The sequence below is a fragment of the Pteropus medius genome, unplaced genomic scaffold (genome assembly GCF_902729225.1).
Source record: "Pteropus medius unplaced genomic scaffold, Ma_sr-lr_union100, whole genome shotgun sequence".
Taxonomy (NCBI): domain Eukaryota; kingdom Metazoa; phylum Chordata; class Mammalia; order Chiroptera; family Pteropodidae; genus Pteropus; species Pteropus medius.
Genome location: NW_024340849.1, coordinates 10395938 through 10423527, shown reverse-complemented (window position 1 = coordinate 10423527; position 27590 = coordinate 10395938). Strand labels below are relative to the sequence as shown.

The window sequence follows — 27590 nt, the reverse complement described above, 5'->3', positions numbered from 1 at the left end:
AAAACCCTGAGCCTCAGAAGGAGTAAATAATTTGCAAAAGATAAAAAAGAAAAGAAAACCCCCCACAGAAGTCGAATCTAACCTGGCTCGGCCCCGTCCTGTGGCCCACAGCGTTTCTCTCGCTTGAACTTACGCGACACGGACAGTGTCAAGGCCCAGCTACCAGTGCCCCTCACATACTGACTCAGGCAGCAGAGTTACGAGCTAGCTGCTGTCGGCTCCCTTTTGCAGATATGGAAAAGGAAGCACAATGGCACCAAGTGCTCGCCCAAGTTCATACTGTAATGAACCTGTAAACGGTGGAGGACAGATGAGGACCCGGGCTACCCAGCTGCACAGCACGTCAAGCTGCACCCACTGGAGGATTTGATTCTGTAGACAGCGCATGGCCTTCTTGGAGACAACTCTCCTGCTGAGTCAATATGCCCGAGCTGTGTCTGAGAGAGCAGCCACGATTCCACCACAAGTTCAATGTGAAACTGAGTTAAAATTGTGTAGCTCGCCTTTTCACTGCACACGTGCAGAACAGAAATGACAGATTTGGTAGCCAGGATACTCCAATCCTTATTTTACTCTAAAACAGTGTTTTTTCCTTATAGCCCCTAAAGATCCAAGACATCAAGATATGTTAAGGATGTTATGAATGAGGGGAATCTCTGTGTGTGTGTGTGTGTGTGTGTGTGTGTGTGTGTGTGTGTGTGTGTGTGTTTGGGGAGTGGGAGGGCGTAGTATTAAAGAACACTGGTGACTCTCTTCTAAGAATATTGTTTTCCTCACCTCTCATGTTGAGCATAAGCAAAGTTGGTCTCTCTCTGATAGAAGACCTGTATTCCTCTAGTATCTTTTTTTAATTAAATTTATTGTGGTGACATTGGTTAATAAAATTACATAGGTTTCAAGTGTACAATTCGATAATACGCCATCTGTGTATTGCCTTGTGTGTTCACCACCCAAGGTCAAACTTCCCTCCGTCACCATATATTTGACCCCCTCGACCCTTACCTACCTTCCCATTTCCCTCTGGTAACCATTAAACTGTTGTCTGTGTCTATAGGTTTTTGTTTGTTTGTCTCGTCCGTTTGTTGCTTTCAGTTTTATATCTCACATATGAGTGAAATCATGTGGTTCTCAACCTTTTCTGTCTGACTTTTTCGCTTAGCATGATTATCTCAGGATCCACCCATGTTTTCGCAAATGGCAGTGTTTCATCTTTCTTATGGCTGATAACGGTCTGTTGTATCTAGAATCTTTTTTCTCCTGCTTGCTCCATTTAAAGTCTTCGATGTCAAACCGCTACAGTGCCGCTGGCTCAGACAGTGTACTGTGACCGCCCCTCATGCACTGTGTCCGCCGGACTCACCTTACAGCAAGCGGCACTTCAGCTGCAGCGAGCTGTGGGGGCCCCAGGGGCCATAGATTGTAAACTCTGGCTTGTGGGTGGGTGATGCTAACGAAGTTCTTTGAGAAGCCACATTTGCTTGATTTCACACTTTGCTGTGTCCCCTTTAAAACTGTTAACAAAAAGCTGACAAATGTGTTCTTTATCATTAATTTGTCCTTCCACTTTCTTTGTCCCTTTCTGTTCAAAGGAAACCATTTCCATTCGTCCCACTACACTGTAACACTTCATGACCACCCAAAACCAAGCATCCCCCCCAAAACTCTCAAAACCCTCGTGCGGTGAACGCCTCCCCGTGCAGAGCTGTGCGGGCAAACCGTTTACGGCGTCCCAGGACCAGGGAGGGCCATAGCCGCACCGCACTTCTGCAGAGACAAAGCCACTCTCAGAACCCGATCTTCAGAAGGAAATGCCAAGTTTGTTTCACGTCAGCCTCTGCTTCAGACCCGGAAAAAAAGCCGATCAAAGCAAAAACCGTTAGTCCGGCTGGTTATTTCCAGGCGAAGCAAAGGGCAGATGGAAAGCCTCTCAGCTGGCTGTAGTGCCTCGTCTGGCCACCCCCAGTTTCTTTGGAAGAAGCTGAGCAAAACTGAACCCCTGTCAAATGGGAATTCACACACACACACACACACACACATGCACACACACACGCGTTTACTTAAATAACATTATTAAGAATATATAGGCTGAGCTGTCACACAGACAGCTGGTCTGGCTGCTTCGGCAGTTCAGACACACCAGGCTGGCTGCCCAGCTTGTCAAGGGCCCAGCCCAACTGCCCTGTAGTGACAAGACGGTACACAGCCTTGGTTGTACACATAACCCTCAAGCCCAACACGTCCCTCATTAAGGTGGAAGAACTTCTGGAAGCAAGCCTGTGATATTTGTATATTCAAAATCAACCTATTGAGTATAATGTATATATAAAGGAGAAAACCACCTCTGCTACTTCATCTGTTTGCATTCGCATTTACACGCATACATTAGAGTTTCCAACTACCTACATATATGTGGAACTAATAAAAACATGAAGTCTCACACGTGCGCACACACAGAAAGGGTTCTAGATATACTGCACATATCACATATGAAATATGTTAATGATTCGCAGAGATTCTGATTTAAAAATTGTGTAGGAAAAAAATGTAATCAATTTTTAAATGAGTTTCTTGCCCTAGTATTCAACTTTCTTACCAAAGACCATTTTTCTCATTGCTCCTTGGTACAAATGATTTGAGCGTTGCCTCTGCTGGGCTTCACCAAACATAAAAACACAAGCAGCGATCGGTCTCGTCCACGTGTGCGCACCTCTGCTGGCTGGCTGTGCATAAGTCCCACTGACTGTTCTACATGCGATCGTTAAGACCGCAATGCCCGCGGGTGTCAGGAAATCAAGGCTCGGTTGGCTCGGTGATTCTGGGGTCACATCTAACTTTACCTGTACACAAAATATCCCACGACTGTCATCTGCAACACAAGTGGGCACTGGCTGCATCCAATCTGTTTCTACGCTGTATTATCACTGGGCGAAAATGGCCTTGTTCTCCCATTCCCTCCATTTTCCAACTGAAAAAAGAAAGGAACTGATAAGCCTGAGCTCAATTTGTTCTGGCAATGATTGCAAAGTTCCTACTGTGAGGGAGGCCCTGCCCATCCGTGTGGAATGACACGCTGCCATCCAGGGTCCAAACAAAAGGAGCCCCTGCTTTTCTCCGAGTGTATTCAGCCATGTATAGACATATTGGCCAAGATGTCTGCCCATTCACATCTTAATGGGGAAAAGAGAGAGACAAGAACCTGGGGGGCGAGGGGAGTGAGGGGGGATGAAAGACATCAAGTAACACCAGACAACAAAGCGTGAACTTGGTGAAGAAGAAGAAAGGAAACTATTTTGACCACAGGACAGTAAATCACTGATCTAATGTGGATATATACGTTTTAGTACTATCCAGCAAAATTATGCTTTTATTACAGATAAAGGTTTCTATAATGACACTGAAATATGAAACTAAAGAAAGTTATGCTAGGAAATTGGATTATGTGAGCCTCTCTCTTCCATCTTCTTTCCCTTTCTCAATCTCTCTCTCTCTCTCTCTCTCTCTCTCTCTCTCTCTCTCTCTCTCTCACCCCTCCCACTCACTAAGGTACAGTTGCACATTAATTCAACCAAATGAAACTCTTAGGATGAAATACCACCAAAATGCATTCTAAAGTGTAATTCCTCTGAAACAAGTATGTAACTTTATTTTTTTTAAAAAGTACCAGTCAAAAGGTGAAAAAATATATTACATTATGATGAAAAAGAGGTCATTTAAGAAAAGGCTGAAATAACACTTCTTTTTGAAATGGCATATGGAGGCTTTTACAGCACTAAAAAAAAAAAAAGATGACTTTTTCTTAATATTTGTCCTAATTCTCTGCTCATGATCAGAAGGAAAATGTTTGAAGATAAGGTCACTTTAAATTCTAGGCCATGGCATATGTCCTCTCTGGAGCCGAATGCCCTTCCCCACCCCCACCTTCAACTATATCTAATGATAACAGTTCTACCCATCAACAGTCCTGTCTACTAGGAAAACAGCTGACAGGGAATGTCCAAGATACCAGAAATCATTTCTCCCAGCAAAAGTCACTTATTTCAAAGGATAGGTAATGAAGTGAACTGGGGAAATTAAGTTAATTTTAAAATCTGTTATTAGTTGCTTCTCTTTAGTCGTAATGGAAATAGGGGGAGAAATTACAGATTCAATAACAATATGCATTTTTTTCCATTACAGAGAATGACTAATTCAATGGGTGAATCATTAGAAAATGATCCCTCTAGCCTTATGGAACTCCAGACACAGAAACAAAAAGGAAGTTTAAGATATAAAATACAGTGTAAAATTGTTGGGAAAAGTGAACTACAATCCCCAGCGAAATTACCTCTTATGGCAATTAAGGGCCCGTTAGTTGGAGCATTAACAGCCTCAGGCAAACTCGACAAACCCATTCCTGGCTGCCGGTAATGACAGATTTCTTAGGGAGTATTATTTAATTAACAATAATTTGAAAGAGCAGCTCAGCTGAGATACTGCATTTACTTACTGGAAACACTAAGCAATGGTAAGTGAAAAAGACGTGCAATTTGTAAGCATTGCCATTATCTTTTGTTTCTGAAACACATAAGGAGCTGATAGGTATTTGCCACTAGACATTTCCAGCTGTCTGTAAGGCCAACATGTCCAAAGAACTTTAGCTCTTACTGTACGAAGCTGCAAACAGTCCTTTGCCGTTTGATCCTGTTAAGAAATCCCTCAGGCCCTCAAACGTTCAGGGACAGCATTCTTTGTCCTTCCCCCTCTAGACAAGGGCAACCGCCAGCCCCCCTTCCTTGTATACGCCAGGCTGCCTCCCACCCCCATACATCATTTGCTGCTAATCACCTAACATAAGTGATGCCTTTTGTTCTCACTCCCTTCCCAAGTAGCTTTGGGTTGCATCAGCAACTTGGTGGCTAGCTGGGTCTTATCTCCCCCCAGAGATGCGTTCTGACCCCATGGCACTGGCAGAATGAGAAGAAAAGCCTTATTAGCTGGGTGCAGACTTCTCGCCTCAAAGTTACTGGACTAAATTCCCTACGTTCAACGGCCTCCTTTAGAGCTGATTATAATTTAAAGACCAATTTCAAATTGGCAAAGGAAGGACCACTTTAAGTTGTTCTGATATACAGAGGGAGCTGGCAGCAGGAAGTGAGCTCCACAACTAAGTGGCAAGCTCAGGAAAATGCAGAAATAGTGCACTCCGTGGAAGAAGGAGAAAAAAGTAAGTTACAAAACTTTTCATGTCGTCTGTTATTTCTATAACGTATCTTCACAAAATTAGGTTTAAAACTAGTCGGCGACATAGAAAGACTGTCTTGGGAAATGACTGTGTCAATTTAGTCCCCGTGGGCGCCAAACAAAGCTACGATAGTAATTTTAGATTATTATTGGGTGGCTGTTAATTGTAGTCACCAGCGTCCACTGAAATTCCTGCAACAGAAAATCTTTACCATGATTTGATTTGTGATAAGCTTAGAAAGGAACAGTCCGTGTGGAACGTGGTTACTAAACAAAACAAACTGTTCACGGCTTCTGAAAAGACAAATCTGAAATCCCAACCAGTCAGTTTGTGCTTAACATGTGGGAGCAGATTCGGATGGTGTGTGTATAGAGCACTAGCATCCATAGTGGTTAAGACTGACTGCAGGAGCTAAAGGTTTTTCTCTTTGATTCTCTTGAATCCAAAGTAGCTTTTGCTCAAATAATATCAAAGGCATCTTATTAAACACACCTCCCAGCAGGATTTTATCACAGGGCATGCTTTATTACGTACAGTATAATCAGACTGATATAACATGGCATCGGCCAGTGAATGTCTTGTTTTAAAACAACTTGTGGAAAGATTTTTATCCCTTTCTTTAGTCCTAATTTGATGCTATTAACCAATTCCATAATTTAAATTGGCTATTAAGATAGGAATCAGTTTGATTTATCAGAATGTATTTCCTATTAATAAGGCTTTCTTTTTAGCCTTCTTCTTCAACCTTGATTTACTTCGAGTACTTTGAAGAGAAACATTTGCAGAATTTTTTTCCTTAATATGGATTAAAGCATGTGGACTAGTTCCTGTTAAACTATTCTTAGCCGTACGGTATAAGAACAAAAACTTGTAGAGTTTGTGTGGGTTTCTCTTAATGAGTCTTTACTGTATAGGAAAGACAAAAGGAATTATAGGAGAAAAATAATATATTAAATTCTGAAAAAGACACAGAAGAGCATTTCCTATGTTCTTATCGACATAGAAAAGAAATACACAGGAATCTTAACTGCTAATGGCAGTTTCCACTAGTAACATTTGAACATCTTTGTGGCACTGCTATATGATATTTAAATACCAGAAAGGGGAAAAAGTACCAGCATAAAAGCAAGGGAGGCACACGATTTTTCCAGACAGCGGAGCTAACAATCCCATCTTGCCACAAGTGTTACCACAGATCACTCAGCAGGTCATTTTAAATTTTTTCTCTCTCTCTCTTTTTTTTTACTGAACTTTACAGCAAGTAAAAGTAGAAATAGTGAGAAGCAAGCGTCACCATCAATTCCATCAATTGAAGGCAGTTTAGAGAGAGATCACTAAGTTTCTTTTTTTTTTTTTTTTCAACGATGCTTAGGGGACCCACCATTTTTTCTTAGGCAAAAATGAGTAAAATGTTGTAAATGCTTACTATGATGCGAAGTCAGCATCTGAGAAGATCATTGATTGATAGGATTTTTAAAAGACCCGAAGCCCCTCGGATTCCACCCCCCTTAGCAGACCTACACTGAAGTCGGCGGGAAACTTCCTGCCCACAGTCAGGTCAGTCTCCCGCCGTCTTCTGCCCCTGCCCAAAACGGGGCGGGAGATTTCTTAATCTCCATAAGCAACCTGTCCCAGTTTATAAGCTTCACTGTCAGAAAGTCCATCTTGGCTTAAATCTCTTCTGCTACTGGTTAAGGCCACATCCTCTGCCCCTGTCCTAGGAGATGCCATCTCCAGTGAAGGCGGATTTCTAAAATCTGGATGTCAATATGAAGCTGCGCCTCCGGCCTTAGAGATGCCTTTCCTCGGCCACTGCAGGTTTCCTCTCTAGGGCCCTGTGGACTGCTCTGTGCCTGCTCCCATCCACCCCGACCCCCTCTGGGGTCGTAGCTGTCAGAAACAGACGAAGCCCTGGCAAGGATCCCAGCCCCGCCTGGCGGTACCGCCACACAACTGCCACGATTCTCTTGAAATGAAACTATCATATTGCTGAATCATTGTTCACTTTTTATTTAGTTTTATTCCAAGTGTTACTAAATTCCTGCTTGGTGCCAACACTGTGCTAATTCTGAAGACACAGAGGTGACATTCACTGCTAGTGAGGAAAGCAGATCGTGACTTGTTCTGGCCTAATGGACAGAGTGGCATGGGGACACAGAGGACAGGCCTGGTGACTAATAAGTGTTTCCTGGAAAAGAGACTGCTAAGCAAAGAACCTAGGAACCTTGTGTTTGAACAAAAGCATGGTGTTAAAGCATAGGGTCCATGGCTTATTTTGATGGACCGAAAAGAATGTGAGGGAAATAGAGACAAAAGATAAGGCTAGAATAGTCTATATGAGCCAGATCTGTAGGACCTTAAGTGCCTTGTCAAGTAGTTTAGATTTTTATCAGTTAAGAAATGAGGAGCCATTAAAGACCTTTTAGCAGGTAAGTGACCTGATAAGATAAGATCCCTCTGGCTGTTAAGAGAACAGGTTAGAACAGGGACACCAGTTAGGAAGCTGCTGCAGTGGTGAAGGTATGAAATTTGAAACACCAGAACTCTCAAGGGCAGGAGGAATGGAGAGGAAAGAGATTTGAGAAAGACCTAGAAGGTAGAATTGATAGAATTTGATAAGTTAAGTAACCAGAAATGGGGGCGTGGGACAGAAGGAGTCTCACACTGACTTCTGGAATTCTACTTGTATGGCTAGAAGTGCCATTCACTCCCCAGACTAGAGTAAGCAGAGCAAGAGACCTAACAAAGATATAACGAGGAGCCAAACTGGGAGGAAGTGACAGCCACAATGACCCAGCAATCTTACACTTGTTCAAGGAGTTCTCACTCTCAGATGTTACTAGATTTTCCTCATTATTGCTCTGTGATAGTCTAACATTTCTCCAAAGAGCCATGTGTCTAAAGCCAAGCTACATCCTTTATCACCACCATTTTAATTTGTTCCACTTTGGTAAAATCCCAATGCTTAGTGATCATGACTTTAGATAGCCTTAAAATTATGGATGAATATTAAATACTTGATACAGAACTTATTCCTACAAAATATTACTTATCATTGCACTAAAGTTGAGAGTGATTCGCTGTCAACAACTCTCAGTACTGAACACACAGAAGCACATTTTCTCATCTGTTAAGCCTAAGCACAGTCGCAAGTTTTGTATACATGGCTCATCTAGAGCTCCCTCCTTTAGCTGCATCATCTCTTTCACAAAATAAATGGAAATTAGGCCATTTGGACAGAACTAGCTCTATATATGTCTTTTTAACCCAAAGAATAACTATTTTCCCCATCCCTTTCTAATACAAAAACGTGCCTTTTCATCCTTGACAGAAATTGACCCTTTGTTGTTCTGACATCACAAAAATTCTTTCACTTTGAATTCACTTGGCTCTGGATGGCTTGATTGATATTTTCTGGGTGTGGCAGACTGTATTTCTTAAAGATGGCTACAGTATCTCCCATCACACAGGCTCTTCCGGTGCCTGGCCACTCCCCAGTGAGCAGTGGAGTCTAACTCCTTTCCCCTCAAGTGGACTTGTGAGTGGCCCGTAACCAACATGATGAAGCAGAGGTGCAGGTGACTGGATTCCAGGGCTAGATGAGAAAAGCCTCCATTTTGAGAACAGGAGCCCTGACCATGTACACAGTCCAGCTGCCCTTATGGAAGCCACCATGCTGAGAGGCCCAAATTAGTCCACGTGGGAATCGCATGGAAAGGTGCAACGTGAGACCACGTGACAAGGCAGAGCTGCCCCAAGCAGCCTCTACCTGCACCAGACCCCCGTCATCCCAGTCGAGCCCCCATCTGGCTGCAAATGCCCAGGAAATCCCCCTCCGGCGCCACCCAGCCAAGACACTTCCAAATCCCCGACCCACGGGAATGGACCATTGCTGTCTTATGCTACTACATTTAAGGTGATTTGTTTCATAGCAATAGCTAGCCAAAAACAGGAATTAGTGCCAAAATGATCCAGTATAAGGTCAAACGATGGAGGCTGGGTGGATGGGATCTTCCACTCCTCAATGCCTGAGATGACATTTGAGCCCCTTGATCCAGACCTCAATCTAGTTGGTGATCTTGATGCCAAACTAGATTGGACTCGGATGAGCCCAAAATGACTGAAACGATCCTGGATTCAGAACAGTTCTCACTCCTCGCTGAATGCTGACCATGTTAACATGGTAGAACTCCCCAAAGAAGAAAACACACTCAACTATATAGTCAATGATTCTATCAGAAGCCAATTGGACTAGACTTTCGAGGGGGCAGGATGACTCTATTTGAGGCCCAAATTAATATTATCTCATACACTTGTTTGATAAGGTGATTCCAGTTACTAAGCTAGAAAACACTACTGGAGAATCATTGGGAAATAAAACCAGTTCAGAAAAATGAGGACATTTAACCAAGCTCTGCCCCTTGATTGTATTACTATGATATGTTTGGAGGCAGGCTGCTGTTGCAGTCTATAGATTCAAAATCCGCTCTTGCCATATGCTATGGCTGGGCATGCTTGGTTGGGGAGATCCAAGAGACAGTGGTATCAAGGGGAAGAAAATATTGAGTCTCAGGCTTATAAACAATGTCTTCTACAATTACCTCTATAAAAGTAATTGGGATCTGTAGATAATGTACTATATCAGCCTAGAAATCAATCGGCTAATTCTAACACGACATAGTTCACTATATTAGCTCAATTTGAAATAATTCCAGAGTAGATTCTTGCTTTCTGAAAACCGTAGAATGGCTAAATTCTCTTTCTCCAATTGAAGAATTAAGAAGCTGATAATAAACAGTGTTTTGAGAATAGCTTTAAAATCAATTCTCAGTCTTCCTTCAAAGACAGATTTCATGGGTATATTATAATTTTTTAAATCATCTGTTGTCGGAAATCTGGATTAGTCTAGTTTTTTTGCTGTAAGAATATTATAACAAATATAAATATATTTAAATTCAAATAAAGTATATATCGTAATTATTTCCTTACGATGAATTACATGCATTTTAAAGACATGACACATATTGCAAAATTGCTTTCAAGAAAGCTTTTGTCAAGCTACACTCCTGTATGAAACCTATGAGAATGTCCAGTTCCCCACATTCTCAATGACACTAGTTAGCTGACTTTTTAATGCTTTCCAATTTAATAGGTTGGAAATGCTTATATTCTTCAGCTAATTGTGAAAGTAAAATGTATATATTATAGGTCATTTTATTTCTTCTTTTATGAACTTCTTATTGTCATTTGATCATTTCCTATTGGAATGATCATAGTTTTTAACACTGAACATAAAAATTCCTTTGTATGGTGAGGATAATGAGTCTTTGATTTCTCATGCATGTTACCTAATTTTTATACATAAAATATATAACAATTTTTAATAATCTTTTCATTCAATCTGTCAACATTTTCCTTCATTACCTTTGGTAACACTTTAGGAAGGCTTCTGCAACGCAGTATTATAAAATTAATATTCGCCTACATCTTCTCTTAGTATGTCTTATTTTGTTTTTCTACATGTCCTACTACCTTGCATGGTTTAACTTTTCCCATTTGACTCTTCACTGAATGAAGAACAGAGATGGATGGTGAAGGACAGGGATAGAGCCTTTTCCACCCACACGTACTGAAGGAATCTGCCTGGCCAAATATATAGTACACATTAAATTGTACCTTCAAAAGGGGGAAATAGTAATGAAGAACGGGGAAATAAGAAGGGAACAGAGCCTAGCAATTTCACGTGGAAAGAGCTTCAGAACTTCTAGCGCCTGGAAAAGCGGTTTGAAAACCCTATACGAAAATATTTCCAGATCCTGGATCCTATGAAACTATAATTAAAGGACAGCAGAAATATAATGATCGCAAGTTTTGGTGGGGTGGGGGACGAAGCACTAATACATAAGTGCTAATAACATAAATACTTAATAATAATATTGATTGTTATAAGATCCATTCTGATCTCAGAAACATTTAAAAGTTTTTAAAAAGTCATAGAAAACATAATATACATTCATTAAGTCAGTTTGAAGGCTTTCTTTTCTATTCACTTCTTCAACAATTTTACTTTAAAATGCTCTTTTGAATTTTTCATCAGTTTTCATTTTATGAAAAGTAAAATATTTGCATTGGTCAAAAACTAAACAAGGTGACACTGGAAGAAAAGAAAAAGACAGTCCTTTGCCCCCATCCCCAAATCCATCCCCAAATCCAATCCCCAAATCCCCAAATCCCATCCCCAGATCCATTATGATCCCATGATCCATTGAATGTTGTTATCAACCAAAGCAGTGTATAAGATTTTAATTCCTTTTTTCTAGGAACATTTTCGTTTTTCTACATTAACAATTTTCTAGTATTTTCCTTTCTCCTCTTCTCTAGGTATGCGTCACTAATTTTCTTTCAAATGCTAAAAATATCTGTCTCGTGCCTCTCAAGGATTTTTCTAAATACTGCAAGAATTTCTCAAACATTCTCCCATCAGTTTCACTTGGGGGCTTCTGCAGTCAGGCCTGGTGTAGAACTTTATCCCCAGGGCTTTTTGGTGCCAGCCTCCTATGTTAAATCCCCTTGCTCTGGAATCTCGTTTCTTTTTCTTAATTGGCTCTATCATTTTGCTAAAGTGGACTGACTTTCTCAGTAGCGATACTGGGCTCTAGAAGGCAGTGGAGCAATTTTCATCATAGACTTCTCTACCTAGCTGAAGTATCATTGCAATATAAAGATAGAATAACAACATTTTAAAAGGAAATGTAAACGTAGTCATGTGGTGAGGACTGAACTAATAAAAAAAAATCTAAGCTCAAGAAAGAGGGGAATGTCAAAGAAACAGGTAGAGATTGTCCTTGAAAAGTACTAGAGAAAAAAGATCTCATGTCAGCCTCCTTCCCCCAAATTAAGGAGGTAAAAAGCTTAAACACCAGAGATAACCTCCTAGTCATATCCTTTTAACTAAACAACTAAAAAAATCACTTAATTTTAGGACACTGTAATTTTTCCAATCCCAATTCCCTCACAAGGTTTCCAAGCATTTCTGTAAAAGATTCTTTAACTTTACATGACAAGAAGTGATGCCAAGGTCTAGGGCCCTTCCGGACTGTAAGGGTTTCTTACGTTTGCTACCCAAGAATAAAGATATCATTTGTAAAGGCTCGCTGCTTTCCTGGCTTTTATTGCCTTTACACTGTCTGATTATCCTTGCCTCTTAATATGCTCCTGGTAAGAAAAGATATGGAAATCAGCATTTAAAAATTAATTAAATTGAATTAAAAGCTCGAAGGCAGAAAGGATAATAATATCAAACTTAAATAACTTAAAAATACATTGGCGCTCATTCACTATTTACTAAGCGCCAAGTATGTGACAAATACTGCACTAAGTATCAGGGATACATGGATAAAAGATACAATTTGTGCCTTCAAGGAGCTTACAATATGGGGAAGAGAGAGAAAAGTAAACACAGTACTGAATAACGAAGAGCCATGGCAGGAAATGCACAGGTGCTTTGACAAGACAGAGGAAAAGGGAAACACATAGGAAGTAAAAATTAAGCAGAACTTAATCTGTAGCATTAGGTCATGATAACCTATGCTAATCCTTTAACTATTATTATCCTCAGAGTTGAGGCTCAAAAAAGGTTAAGCAAATTGCCCAATGTCACACGTCAAGTGGCAGAGCAGAAACAGTCTTAAACCAAGATATCCTGATTCCAAACTATGCCATTCTCCAAAAGAGAGACTTTTTTTGAAAATATATATTAGAAGACAAGTGTCTATTTTCCATTAACAGAATAAATAATAAATAGCAATGAGATTTTCATTTTGTTTTGTTTTATCGGGAGTTTTCTTTTTTCCTTTAATAGATTATCTAATGTCCCGTTTCTGTATGTTCTTTACATCTTAGAAGAATGAAAGATAAAATACCCACGGCTCCAATGTGAGACTGGAGATTAGGTAAAAGGGACAACATCTGAGGTCAAACTGCCCCCAGATGAGTGATGTTCCAGATCAATTTCACCAAGTCACCCCAGGTCCACCAGCACCGGCGATCCTGGCTTCACGTGCGCGCTCAGGGGCTGGGGCAGAGGAACTCCCGTTCTCTGTGCCCGAAGCTCCTCTAAAGTTTCCTTCTCTAAAACGAGAAGGAAAGTTCTTGTTCGCCTCTTTTAATAATCAGGCATAGAAGGATGAATTGTTTATCCCTAAGTCTAAAACCAAATTTTTTACCTTTCCTTTAACAAATACCTCCTCCCAACTTCCCGCTGTAACCTAAGCACAGAGGTTTCCTTGTCATCGATGCACTTTCTCCCACAGCCACCTTCCTTCATATTTGTTCAGTCTGCAAATGTTGGAGACTTGGCCTCCTCCAAAGTTCAGACATCTCACCAACCTTTTCCAGCCCTGGGATCCGTGGGTGAAGTTCTCCTCACCAGTTTTCCCTGATTCCCCCACTCCTCTCACCTGCCCTCCAGCAACACTACTAAACAAAGATTTGATCGGTGATGTTCGTCTGCTCAAAAACCTTTCATTGCTTGCTGTGAACAACTAAATATATTCAAAACACTTCAGTCCAGCAATAATCACAGCTCCTAGCGGTTCTGGCCTGTGTTTTCTGCAGCATCTCTCATTACTCTCCAGAATAGATGCCATTCTCCCAGACAGGCCCTCTGCATCCAGCATCTGCAAACACTTGCAGGTTTTCTTTCACTTGAAATGCCCTCCCCATTATTCTTCACAGCCTAGTTCATACGCTACCTTAAACCTTCTCCTCTATAATAGAAATCACTGCTTCCTCTTCTGACCTGGCCTAGCTTTTGTTCGTAGGGGTCTTGTGGCCCTTATCACAAAGAGATCATGTTACAGCCAGTCACGTACAAAGCGCATGCTACAGAGTCACTCCTGGAAGCATCCCTATTCATCCACTTGCTTGTTATGTCACACTTCTTATAGCTGTGGTGCAAATACTCACACCACTGCCGATTCCAAGGAGTTCGGAAGAGACATGTGAATCAGCTCCCGTGAGAGCTGGTAGGAGCCAGATTCCAGCCTACTACTACCATTAGTTTGTCTCTTTGTAAAATGGGAAACAAATCCCTTTTCATGGAACTCATGTAAAGATTAAATGACAAAGTAAATGTAAATTACTTAACACAGCCTGGCATAGAGCAACTGCTCCATGTTGCTGCTTCTGCTGTGATTAGTTCTGTTACCCCTGCTGCTGCTACAACACTGCTAGTGATGGCATTAAGCCTACACCTACTCCTACTACTATTTTTACTACTAGTACTAGTGGTAGTATCTCCCCCACCAAACTGTAAACTCCTTGAAGGAGGGAAAGGGAACTAACATTTCTTAAGCGCCTCCTATTTTTCACACACAAGGCTTTCACCATCTGCCCAACACCGTGCTAAAAGCTTCATATATATATTTTCTCACTTAATTCTGACAATCACCCTATGAGAGTCTATAATTATCTCCAGTTTGTAGATGACAAACTGAAACTGAAACAATTTAAGTCTCTTGCTGAAGACGGCACAGATAAGAAGGGGTAGGGCTAAAACTGAAACGATTTTGCTTGGCTTCACAAACCATTTTGGATTAAACATAGCTGATACTCAAATATTTATCAAATTAATAAATTAAGTCTTGACTTTAGATGGCAGCAACATTTGCCAAAACTCTCCTTCCTGTGGATTAATCTTTCCGGTCCAGAGAGCACTACAGAATTGTCTGGCCTTCTTAAAGTTCTGTACCAAGGCAAAGTTGCAAGAGAAAAGACTGAGTAGCAATTATTTGCAAGTTCTTATCAAAGAAAAATTTTAGCCAAAAAATTACATTTAAAATACTTGTTTTTTTGTCTACGGCCATGCCACCCTGAACGAGCCCAATCCCATCTGATCTCGATGCTAAGCAGGGTCGGGCCTGGTTAGTATTTGGATGGGAGACCACCTAGGAAGAGCAGGTGCTGTAGGCGTAAAATAAATAAAGAAATAAAGAAATAAAACACTTGTTTTTATAAATGAATGAGCACAAATTTAATGCAATTATAAGTGTCATATAATTATCAGGTAAGACCGGAAATTAGTGACTGTGCAATAACTCTGAAAAATCAAAATTGATCAATCTTGTCTAATTGTAGTCATAAAAATTGCCCATGGACTGAGCTGCAGTTTCATTAGCTTGATTAAAAGTGAAAACAGGAGGAAGGGTAAGTAGGTCAAAAACTGCCTGACTCCTTTCGGATTAGAACATTTAATAGACACTAAGTGTGTGTGAAAGGATCAGTGAGACTCTATTTCCCATTCTTGGAGGATATGGAAAGGAAGACTGGGAACCCTCAACTGGAAAAATTGATTATAGTAAGAATGAGAAGCAAAGAGGAATTGGGCATGAACTCTAGAGAAAGGATTTCTAAAGTGGAAATTCCCTTTTTTGTGACCCGAGCAAAGGAATTTACAGCTAGAGGGGCAGCGTACAACCAGGACACACAAAGCAGGTTTTACTATGGGACCGATCGGGTTTTTCAAAGCCAGCTCTTAATTACATAATTCAAGCTTTCTTCCATTTTTTTGTTCTACTCCTCTCATCCACACATGGACACACACACACACTCCCCTCTACCCTTATATAAATATTGTTCCTAAATTCTTCAATCAAACCACCCTATGCCTCCCTCTCAATCTTCCAGCCCCGCAGGTCCAGTTCTGAATCTCAGGAACACCGGTCCCTTTCTTAAAGCAGTTTGGCTGTGTGAAGGAAACAGAGAGCGAAACGGAGTGGCGAGAAAGGGAAGATTTCAGAGCCCCGTAATAGCTGCGGTGAGCGCTGCAAGCGCTGAACCTTTAGGCTCAGGATTCGCAGCTTTGAGCAACTTGGAATCCACAGAAATATAAACAAAACTAGAATACCCAGGAGTGATGACCACCTGGTCAAAGAAATCTCCACGGAAATTAACTATTTTTAGTTTTTCTTCTATTTGAGAAGGTGATACTATGATACCTCGATTCCAGTCACACCATCGATTAATTCATAGTTTCTTTGAGGGGTGGGGGAAGGGACCATGACCACATTAAACGCGCACACTGGTTCCCAGATAGACCCCATCTCAGAAACGTGAGCTTAGGGCATGGAGGGCAGTGTCGTGAGTCAGGTGAGGAGGGGAAGAGAGAGCACAAGCCAAAGGCAGGAAATCTAGTACCTGGACAACCTCTTCGGGCTCTGCTGAGAGTCACCTCTGTAGATGGGTGGCTTTGAGTTGGCTGGTGAGTTGTTGGCCACAAAAGGGCATGGAGCTTCTACTCATAATGTGGAAAGTCTGTAGAAAATGAAAAAGACTTCAAATCAGAGAACTGCCTCATCTTTCAGCACACAAAACCTTCCTATACACCCTTTCCGAAACAGACCCCAGTTGTGGACTTTGGTCCATAGCACAGATGTGCACATCCAGGTTCTGGAATGTTCAAAGTTGTGCAGAGCCCTGAAAATGTTTTCTTTAAGGAATTCCACAATGGGAATCTTGTTGTCTATGAACTATACATATTCAAAGATATCATCATATGAATTTTTACTCCGATTTGTACTCACACCACCTGTTTTGTTCTCTGTGCGTTCTACCCTCTGTACTAAAGAATTCGGGCTCCTAAGTCAATGCGTGTGTTTGTATTTCTCAAGAGAGACCCTGGCTTGAGGCAGGAGAACACTGTGACAACGAGGCGTGTTCTGACTCAATGCTGCTGCTCCTCATGGTCCACTCTCACGGTTCACTGTAATATCTAGTATCTTTGCAAAGTTTCTTTTTGCTTTTTAAGTACATTTTTGAGACTCTTTCTATAAGTGAAAGTAATAGCTTAAGAAGTTTAGTCACCTAAAACCACAGCACCACAATCTATATTTAGCTCTATACAGTCATGAGGCCACATGAGAAAATTAACACCCCCACCCCTTCATAGGGAGTCACGGGCGGAGGCAAGGACTCCCTGCTTCCATAGAGATGTCATTTGGGCTTACTGAGCAGTACTTCCATTAAGCATGAAAAGCTCAGGAAAACTGGAATAATGAAGGAAGAAATCAGAGGGAGATCATTAGCGCCCAGTTCATTTCAAGAAGAAAGCAGTAACCATCCCTTCCCCCTACATTTTAAATGTCACAACGAATTCAAGTAACAAAATAAACAATTAGCTGAGAGCACACTTTATGTACAACTTTAATTTCTTCCTACTGTGTTCATTACTGAGCTATTTGCTTTCTTCAGGCAGGATGGAGGGGGAAACTTTTAAAAGTCTCGTTTAATACAGAAGTTAATTTCCACTAATGCAGTCTTTGGGTGGCACATGTGGCCTCACAAAGCAGGTCTGTATATACAAATGTACGTCTATTCACCTCTTTCTTTATAAGAACGACAGATATTGGCCCACCTTCAAACACTTCATCACTATTCCTATCCTGCAGGGAAAACCATGAATATGAGAACCATATTATTTATAATAATTGCAAACTGGTTAGTATTTCTGGTAGAACTGATTTTTCCCTTCACTTGTATAAAAACAGCTTCAGTTGTGAAAAGAATAATGTAACTAATGTATAACCCACACTTTACTCTGTAAAAAGTTAGACAGGAAGGATTTTTCCTGCACTCCGCCACGAGGAAGCAGGAATAAAATGCTTTCTAATAACTGCAGCTACCGAGGTATTTAACAAGGAGTTTATGGGCCCTACAGGCTTTGACGCTTCAGGTTTGTAAGCGGCAGCACGAGAGGGCCACACGGGCCACCAGCGCTTTCATAGATTCACTAAGGGCTCCACAGTTCTAACCATCCAGAAGCCACTCTTGTACGTGTTCAGGGCCAGGGAAGAACATGAGGGCTTTGCCCTAGTGTAGAGGAGGCCAAAGCTGAGGCAGCCCATCTGCCTATAAAATACTCATCGCAAAGATTCCAAAGAATGCCTTTTTTTTCTCGAGCTCTTCAGATCACACCTATAGGGAAAGATGGAGATTTTAGTTGGCAAGAATATGTGTCCGGTTTGTAAGTGATGGGAGAATATAAGGGAGAGTACTTAAAATCCCTCAAAATTTCCTCAAATCTCTTTCTGTCCATAAAATTTAGCCAATGGAAGCAAGATAGGGGACATCTGCACACTTCGAATCCAAAGCAAGATGCTAAAACTAGCTAGAGAAAATAATCAAAATAATGGAAAATAATTATTAGGAAAAATGTGTACATGTGAATTGCAGACATCAAAGGGACTACATTAGAGTACATATATTGAGTTCTATCTCAATAAATGCAATCCAAAACAATGAATTTTCTTTATTCTATGGAGTTTTTTAATAGCTAGTCCTTCGTTAGGCTTCCTCATGTGGAAAAACAATGCCTGGTTATTACAGAATTAGGCTGGGCCAGAATCTAGTGTCCAATAGCACTTATCACAGATGTAGAGATCTGTGAAATAATATATATTCATTAAGCCCTTTCAGAATTTTGGTCCAAAAAGTGCCCAGGCTCAGCTTCATAATTTTTACACATGACCCAAGTCATTTCTCCTTATGTGGCTGTTCAAATGTCAGTTGGCGCCTTAGTTATTTACAGAGAATTTTCACCTACATTATCCCAAGCACAACTATTTCTCACCAAACGTTTACATTAATTCATCTCCTGGTTAAGGTTCCTTTTTCCAGAACATCTTCCCCTTAGACGGGCATCAGGAAAACAGGAGCTACATTTCTACTGGTCCAAGAGAGAAAAGACCACACTAATAGTTAGAAACCCACCTTCTGGTATACCATCGTTCTTTATTAACAAACATGTCACCCTAAATAAGAAACACTTGGCTTGCTTTTACTGAACAATCAATCTGCCGTTAGAGCTAGAAATTGTGAGAGGCACAGCCTCCCATTCTGGTATAGGAATTCTATCGTCTCCCTCTTACACAGAAATGAGATGGCATATTGATGAAGTGATTATAAGACATGTTTTTAATTCTTTTGTTCATGTTAACGGTATTTGAGAAAAAGCTAAAACATAGAAGGTGGTAACCGAGCGAGTATCAATGCATTCATTTCACCCACTTGCAGAAATAAAACATTTAGTTGCATGGAGCTGAAATCCCCAAATACATACATTTTTTTCTGCAAATATGACAGCAGTTCTCCACATTAACAATGCGAATATTAAGCCCACAGAAGACATTTTGGTTGTTTTTTGACAGAGTGCTATGCCACCTCATTAAACCCAGACGAAGAAAAAGTTGATGAGGTCATAGCGCAGGAGTGAGGTCACCAGCTAATTTGACTTCGTAGAACAAAAAAAGTTTGACTGATGAAAAGGCAGAAGTCAACATCCCTTTGCCTAAATGAGTCTTTCAGATCAGAGGCCAAAAATTCTGTTGGTTAGACACCCTGAGCATGCCCACAGCATCATGTGACTGATAGCACTGTAGAGTCTCTTGTGAATGATTTAATGATTAACTGACAGTTCAAATCCTGGAAAGGTCACATTAGCAGCCCCTATCAATGCTTCAGAGACGAAGCAGTAGAGTGTGAAACTCAAATTCCACCATGAGCTCGGAAAATGATTAAAGTCAGAAGTGATCCATGGCCACTTCCGAACGAAGTCCGAGATCCCTAACGTTACCCGTAACATGGGGCGGGCACGAGATAATGGCAGGCGGCGAGAAAGAGTTAGATTTTGCTTTTGGTTTTGATCCAAGAAAAGCAGTTGAGTTAATGAAAATATTAGTTATTAGCTATAAATTTTGGAAATAAATGCCATTTTTAAGAGTTTAGGAGGCTGTCTGATCATAAATATTTCAAAGAGTACACTATTAATTCAAGCCAATCAATAATACAGCATGACCCTCCAGCTACACCACCAGTGAGAAGAAATTTATTCATTAGTTTTATTCCCACTGAAATCCATATCTAAAGGTTTGAGATTGATTACTGCACAAAAATGTCTTTTTATCAAAATATTTTTTTATTATTCAAACATTTCTAAAGCAATAATATGTTATGATTCTTTTATTTGTTGAGGAGAAAACTGAATATTTACTGACATTTCTTGAAAACTCGCTGCAAGCCCACAGGAAAGAATCTGACGTCTTTATCTTGTGTTTTCCTTAACTTGACAGGAAGTCAACTTCAAGTGGACTGACTTGAATCAGGATCTCATTTGGGAAGCATAAGTATCCAATAAACGGCATTATTATTTTACTATTATTTGGAAAATACTCGCACTCCAGTGGCTTTTCATCCTGTACTTTACTTTCTGAAAACCTGGCCATCCCATGTGGACTTCTGGTAGAATGAGCAATGCAAAGAGCTGGCTTGGACTCGGCATGTCCTTGTACTTCTGGGGATTGATGGACCTTACGACCACCGTTCTCTCGGGCACACCAACACCGCCAGGCAAATTAGAAGCACTCCTGTCAGACAAGCCACAGTCACACTCGCGGACAAAGAGGAGCTGGGTTTGGAATCAGTTTTTTGTTCTGGAAGAGTACACTGGAACTGACCCTTTGTATGTCGGCAAGGTAAGAACCGCCAAAAAGAAAGATAAATTATCAGGATATTGAATATTGACACTTAAATGAATATAAATTAAATACGAAAGCTCATCTAACGCGTGCCTAAAGCTTGAGAACAATTTTAACTAGTGGTATGTTACCTGACAGCTAGTTGAATCTCATTTTTGCTTTGTCCGATAACCAGTCAGAAGGAGAGATCTCTCTCCTCACTCATGCTTCTGCTCTGAGAGGGGTGGGAGGGTGGGGAACGAGAAACTGGATTTGGGAGGGAAAGCTGGGGCCATTGCAATAGCCATTTAAGTCCCAAAAGCAGCAGCCTTGGAAATGACAGGATGGAGAAGAAAGAAACTGGGGGGCGAAAGGGGGAAGCAGAGGGCTTTCTGTTTTTTTTTTCCCAAAGCATTTCTACAGGTATTGCCTGAGGCTCAAATTTAATACGGAAATAAAAAAGAATAAAATATTCTTCATTTCAGAAGATCCTAGCACATGCTTTAGGATAGGTGGAGACAATGAATGAATATATTTATAAACTTTATACTCAAATTCCCTTGATTTATCTATCATTTCATTTTTAATCCAGGTCTTCTCCTATGTTTACATTATTTGGTTGTTAATCAGAGAGTATTTTATGAAAGTAACCAAGTGAGAGAAAATGGAAAACAAGGAACTAATTAGAAAATAAATAATTCATTCAAATGATAATTCAAACACTTGTTTAGCAAAGAGGCTTGAGGGTGTAGGTTTCAAAGTCAAACACATGTGAGTTCAAAACCCTCTGCCAATTGCTTCCAGAGTGACTTTGGACAGGCCACTAAGCCCCAGTAGCCTCTGTTCTCACAAATGTCCATGGGGGACAACAAGAGAACTGCGACCTCTCAGAAGTGGTCTGCATAAACTCCTTCAACTCCCACCCACTACTTCACCCACTTCTCTGACTTCTGTCCCCACCGCTGCACCAACGTTGTCTGCGATGCTCCTAAGGACTCGTCCACTACTAAAGCAGGTTTTATGGAACTGCCGGACCGTGGCCTGGACACTGCTGGCCAGTCCCTCCTTCCTGACTCACGGTCCTCTCCCGGCTTCGCGAGCTTCGCAGTCCTGTCTTCCCTCCTTCCTCTCACGCCCTTGGCCAGCCCTCTCCCTCCACCCGGTCCAAACCACAAGGTCTGCCGTGGGACTCCTCTCTACCCACACTCATTCTCTGGGTAGATTCGCCACCCTATGGTTTTAAACTCCACCTCTAAACCAAGGAATCCGAAACCTCCATTTCTAGCTCAGACCACTCTTTTGAGCTTCAGACTCATAAACCTACTGCATCTGCGACAGACCCATGCTTACGACTCAACGGCCTCCCAAACGAAGTGTATCTTCAGTAAAGAATTCTTGTTTTTCCTTCCAAACCAACACTGCCCCCAACCTTCTCTATATTAGTACTGCCATCATCCAGTTCCTAAAACCAGAGACCAGTGATCATTCTTTACTTCCTCTTGGCCCCCACATTCTCTCCACCTGCAAATTCTGTCAGTCCTATGTGAAAATCCACCCCAAATCCTTCATTTCTCTCATCTCCACTTCTACCATCATCTCTCACCTGTGCAAATATGCGGACTCCAAACCAGTTTCCTCACTTCTACCCACACTTCCTTCCAAACTATTCTCCACGCACATCTTTCAAAACGTGAGTCACACCATGTCACTCTGCTTACATCCTTCAATGTCTTCCCGTTACACCTTGAATCACTCAGACTCCCCCCATGCACCTGACAGCTGACGAGGCCACTCCCTGACCCGCCTGCCTCGCCTCCCCGCACAGCACGTGCTCCTCTCTCCCTCCCTCTTCTATTCCAGGGACAGAGCCTCGTGTCAGTTCCTACAACTTGCCAAGCTTTGCCCTACTGCTCCTGCATACTGCAATGCCCTTCCCCAGCTTCTCGCAGGGTTCCTCCTCCTCTTTTGGATCTAGGTCTTTCCTGACCATTCTCTAGCATTATTTTTTTCACAGCTCTAAACACAACTGACAATATGTAAGTTACTTGTTTCTTGACATGCGTATTGTCTGAAGCCCCATACTAGACTACAAGCTCGATGAGGGCAAGGACACTGCTTCCATTTCAGCCCCGAGGCCTGACGTAGCACGTATGACACAGAAGATGCTCAAAAAAAAAAAAATGAATGAATGAATGAATGGACACTAAATAAGCTAACGCATGTAAAGCACTTAGCATAGTGCCTGGTCCAGAGGAAGATATTAATAACTGTCACCCTGTAGTAGCAGCAGGAGGAGGAAGAGGAGGAGTCACAGTAGCAGTAGTAATAGCAGTAGTAATCAGTCACTTTGCTTGACTTCTCCCTTCCCTTTTCTCCTTTCTTCATGCACGGTCAGTCACCATATCCTGTCAACATCTCTGTCAGTTTCTCAGACTCACCTCATCGTCTCCAGTCTCCGTGATCACTGTGATCCGTCTGTCCTTCACGATTAGATTAACTAAGCAGGCGCTGCCTGTCTCCCTGGAGAGAGGCTCGTCCCATCCCTCCCCCAGGACTCAGGACATTCATCTACTCGAAGCACCCTTCCATCACATTGCTCCTCTGACTAAGAAAGCCCGTGGCTCTCCAGTGCTTATGGGAGCTCCAGCGCACAGTTCAGGGACTTTCAGAAGACGACCCCTCCCTTACCCGGCCCTCCCCTACCATTCCTCAAATGTAGTCCTGATCCCAGCTGAGCTGGCTCTCCTTACTGGCCTCGACACACATACTGCATTTGTCTCCACCCCAGACGTATGTATGTCCATGCTACTGCCCTGCCCAAGACATGCAGTCACAAATTCCTCAGGGCCCTAGCTGAAAAGCCACTTCCATCATGAACACATCCTTCCAGCTATTCAGAATTCCAAAGACTTCTAGCTACTCAATATTTGTAAAATGTTTCTCCAACTAGACATACATAGCTACCTCTAAAATAAGTTTAAGAAAATACCTTTGTATTCAGTAATTGCTTTGTATGCATGTACAATTTAGAGCCCTCTTCCCTCTTCCCAAGGGGGAAAACTGAGACGCCACTCCTCACCTTCCCTGCACCTCCCAACACCGAGTACCCAACACAGCACTGGACATAAACGCAGAACGACAAGGCCACCTAACATTTTCCTGGGCTGCCTCCGCACTATGCGTCAGCTGCATTCACACAGAGCAGATCATTTAATCACCATAACAATGCTGTGAGATAAATATAATTCACCACTTTTAGATAATTAGCCTAGAGAACTTGGCTCAGCGAGGTTATATTCATTGCCCAAAGTTATAGGAGAGGTAACAGGAAAAGCCCAGATCGAGATCCACACCGCAATCTGACACTGAAGGAAGCGGCTTTCCTTTACGTAGCCCTGCATGCGTGTGGCCGTGACCTTAGACTTGGCCCTGAGAGATATGCAGAAGAGTCCACCTGCTAGCGCGGGATCAGGAATCTGGCCAAGCCCGACTGCCTCCTGCCATGGGAGCACTTCGCTGTGCACCCCGTCCAGTCTTCATGAGCAGTGCTCACCCTCTCCTAATCACCCCAGCCCCACGCACAGGGTACCCCCCGCAAAGGTCACCCCACGCAGCCCTACAGCGATCCCGTCCGGCCAACGCACCAGCGGCTGGCGAAAGTGTTTGACCTGTGCTGGGTTTGTCACCTCCACGTGACGAAGGTAATTATATATTCAATTACCCAGGCACTTTACCCCTTTATTTTCTTTTTAAAGAGAATTCACCCACCTTTCATTCCCTTTACCCCAGGGGCAGTCAACTTGTCACCTTGAGCCTGAAAGGTGTCTCTTTAGGGAAACTGCCTGAATATTTGCTTATTTCAGAAAGGAGTATGGCAACAATTACCAGCTGTAATTGGCATGGCCTTAGAAAGTCCACATGGGCTTTCCAGGGACAGGCAGTGTCGAGTTCAAGCGAGATTGTATTGACATGTGCAAAGGGGGAGATGCGGAGAGCTTGTGCCTGTGCACGAATCCATGGTTCCGAGTCATGCTGAGGTTAACCACACGGAAGCTGTCTGACCACCAACTGCAAGCACTTAGTGCATTCCTGGACCTATACGAGGCACTATGAAAGATGACAAAAGGATTGGAACTCACCCTCGTTTTTGAAGTCCTAAATCCACTAAGATTTTTCATAATCTATGTGTGCTTCCTATCATTCACGATTCCTCTGGCTGAAGAATTACAGACTAAAGAATTATTATGATAATTAGGATGTCTACCTGTCTTACTCTGTCTAGATTTGGGGGAAAAATATTTTCGCAAGATGCACACGACTACGTGCGCCATCTCCACTCTAGAAGGTCCTCACCATCCCCTCAGTCAGTGTTAGCTGAATTAAATATGGATAAATATTAAACATTTGTATTACAGTGCCAACTTGCTGAGTGACTTAGAGAAAAGCTATCACTGTCTCTTCTTTGCAGTTCTCACAACCGAATGTGTATTCTGTGGCTGGTAACCCCTAATGTTAAATAGGCATTACTGCGCTGGTTATTGAGCTAGCGTCCTTAGAGCCACCTTCCCCTACTCTACCTCGTGACGCTGGGGCTGGGGCCCGGCAAGCCACGATTTCTTTTTCCGACCAGCTGCCAGTGGGCTCTGACGGTAGGATGTACTAGAGGGAGAACCACCAGAGGCAGGAGATGGAAGAGACTTGCTCCTTTTACCTGGCCGGCAGTCCATTCCTGCACTCCCAGCACCAGCCTCATCGCACCCCCTCAGAAACATCAGCACCACTGGATGGCACCCCCTCCTTAGAAGTCTCAGCTCTGTGGGAGGGGGTTGCTGGGGACACCTGCTCTAAGCCCTGACTCCCCAGCCCAGAGGGCAGCTCTCCCTCCTCAGAGGTCTGAGGCCCGGCCTCCTCCAAACATCTAGATTCCAAGAGCCCAGTTCCATCCGGAGGGAGCTGTATCCCTACTATCCCTCCTGTACCTCAGGGTTCCCTTTTTGCCTTTTCATATTAAATTCTCTCTGCTAAAATAACGTGGTTTTGTTCTCTGATTGGACACTGAACTGATACAATTACACTCCTCAGAAAGCAGTTCTCCGTAAGCGGACCCGGCCCCTCTCATAGCTGGTTCTCTTCCCGTTCACAAGAGGCCCCTCCTGCTTCTCTGTGGGTATCACCTCGCTCCTCCCCTCGCTCTCCTCTCCTTACCTTCCTTCTCTCTTGCACAGATGTACTTGTAAACACACACTCAGAAGCTACTTGAAAGATACTTGCTAGCTCTTTCCAAACAAAGGTAAAATGATTTCACAAGAAGCCTAAACTCTAATTGTACACCCAACGCTATTCTTTCAACGAAAATTTTTTGAGCATTTACTACATGTGAAAGCAACATGGTTTCTGACTTCAAGGAACGCACAGTCTAGAGAGTTCTTCAAATTCTTCCAATTCGTCTGTGGGACAAAAACAGAGATAACAGATCTGAGGTTGAGCCCAGACTATTGACATCAGCCAGCCAGATGGCTCCTGAGGAACCAGAACCTCCTCCACAGCAGCGAACGCATTTAGCCTGCAGTCAGTTATTAAGCTCTCTCCATGAGCAGAGCACTTAAACTTGGCCTATGATGACCACAAGTATGCTCAGCTTTGTTAAGGCTCATAGGACAAAACTTTTTAGATGACAAATAGGACATCTCAAATAGTCCTGGGTTCGTTCTTTATGTCAGCTTCTATTCTTTCTTCTCTCCCTACATAATCTGCCATGTCCTCAACTAACCTATTCCACTCTAGGTGAAAGTCCTATGCCATATACCTTAAAATTACCTGGATCTATATTTATATCTACACATATATTTTATATACCTATATGTGTAAACACATGCACATCCTTTTTTTTTTTTAATTTTAAAAAATCCTGAGATTTTTGTCTTCCTTCTCCCAATTCCATTTCTCTACCTGGAAACATAGTTCCACATGGAATGGATTTTCATTTCTCTGCGACCAGGTCTGAATAAAATGGCTTTCTATTCTACACAGTAAGAGCTGGGCACCTCTGCTTTTTTAACTTTACAAATAGAAGATTTAGATTGTGAAAAAAAATAATACTGTATATGGAATGAGGAAATGTGAGCACTTCATATTCTAAATCGAATTCTTTAAGTAGGAAAAAAAATTCACAGCTATTTTTTTGGTCAATTTTGTTCTTATGTCCCTTCCCTAGATAAGACACAGCTGAATTCCTCTAGGCAGCAAAATCACTGCCTGCGTGATTTGGCCGTGAGTCAATTTGAGATCAGCTCAAAGCCAGCCACAGCCTCCAAACCCATCCTTGTCTGAGGATGTTATGAATACATTTTCAGGTGTCTTCTTGGTGTCTGTGCCATTTAATCCTCAGAATAACACTGTCCCAGCAATGCTTCAGGCAGCCTTATGCAGCTTTTACCATTGGACTGTGCCTAACAAAAAGCCAACAGGTTTTTTCCATCTCTGCTACACTCCTGAAGGTTTGATGGGAGCAGAGGAAGGCCAGGCATGTTAATACGCTTTTCTCTGTGCACAAATATCATCATCATAATCGGGGCCATTTATAGCGTTCCTATTATGAGAAACTGTGTGCTGGGTGCTTTACATACCTTAATTTCTAATGATCCCAACACCCTTTAAAGTAAGTATTAATGTTGTTCTCTACACTTATATATGAGAAATTTGAGAATTATAAACATTAATTTGTCAAGGACACTCGATTTATAAATGACCTAGTGTTTGGGCCTGATACATCTGCTTCTCTGGCCTAAACCTAACACTGGTTGCCTGTTTGATAAACTAAATCTCATGAACTTCATTGCTGAACTTCATATGCAAAGTGC

At 42.0% G+C, this 27590-nt stretch overlaps 1 protein-coding gene and 1 pseudogene across 3 annotated transcripts in view; both read left to right on the top strand.

Moving 5' to 3' along the window:
* The window catches only part of CDH20 (cadherin 20), a 186006-nt gene that overhangs the window by 121009 nt on the left and 37407 nt on the right, over positions 1–27590 (top strand). For all 3 annotated transcript variants that reach the window (XM_039840324.1, XM_039840328.1, XM_039840338.1), the window contains exon 2: positions 20347–20748. In XM_039840324.1, coding sequence (XP_039696258.1) covers positions 20503–20748 — 246 coding nt within the window. In that variant the 5' untranslated portion in view covers positions 20347–20502. The remainder of the gene's footprint in view (positions 1–20346; positions 20749–27590) is intronic.
* Positions 15076–15193, top strand: LOC120590310 (uncharacterized; annotated as a pseudogene).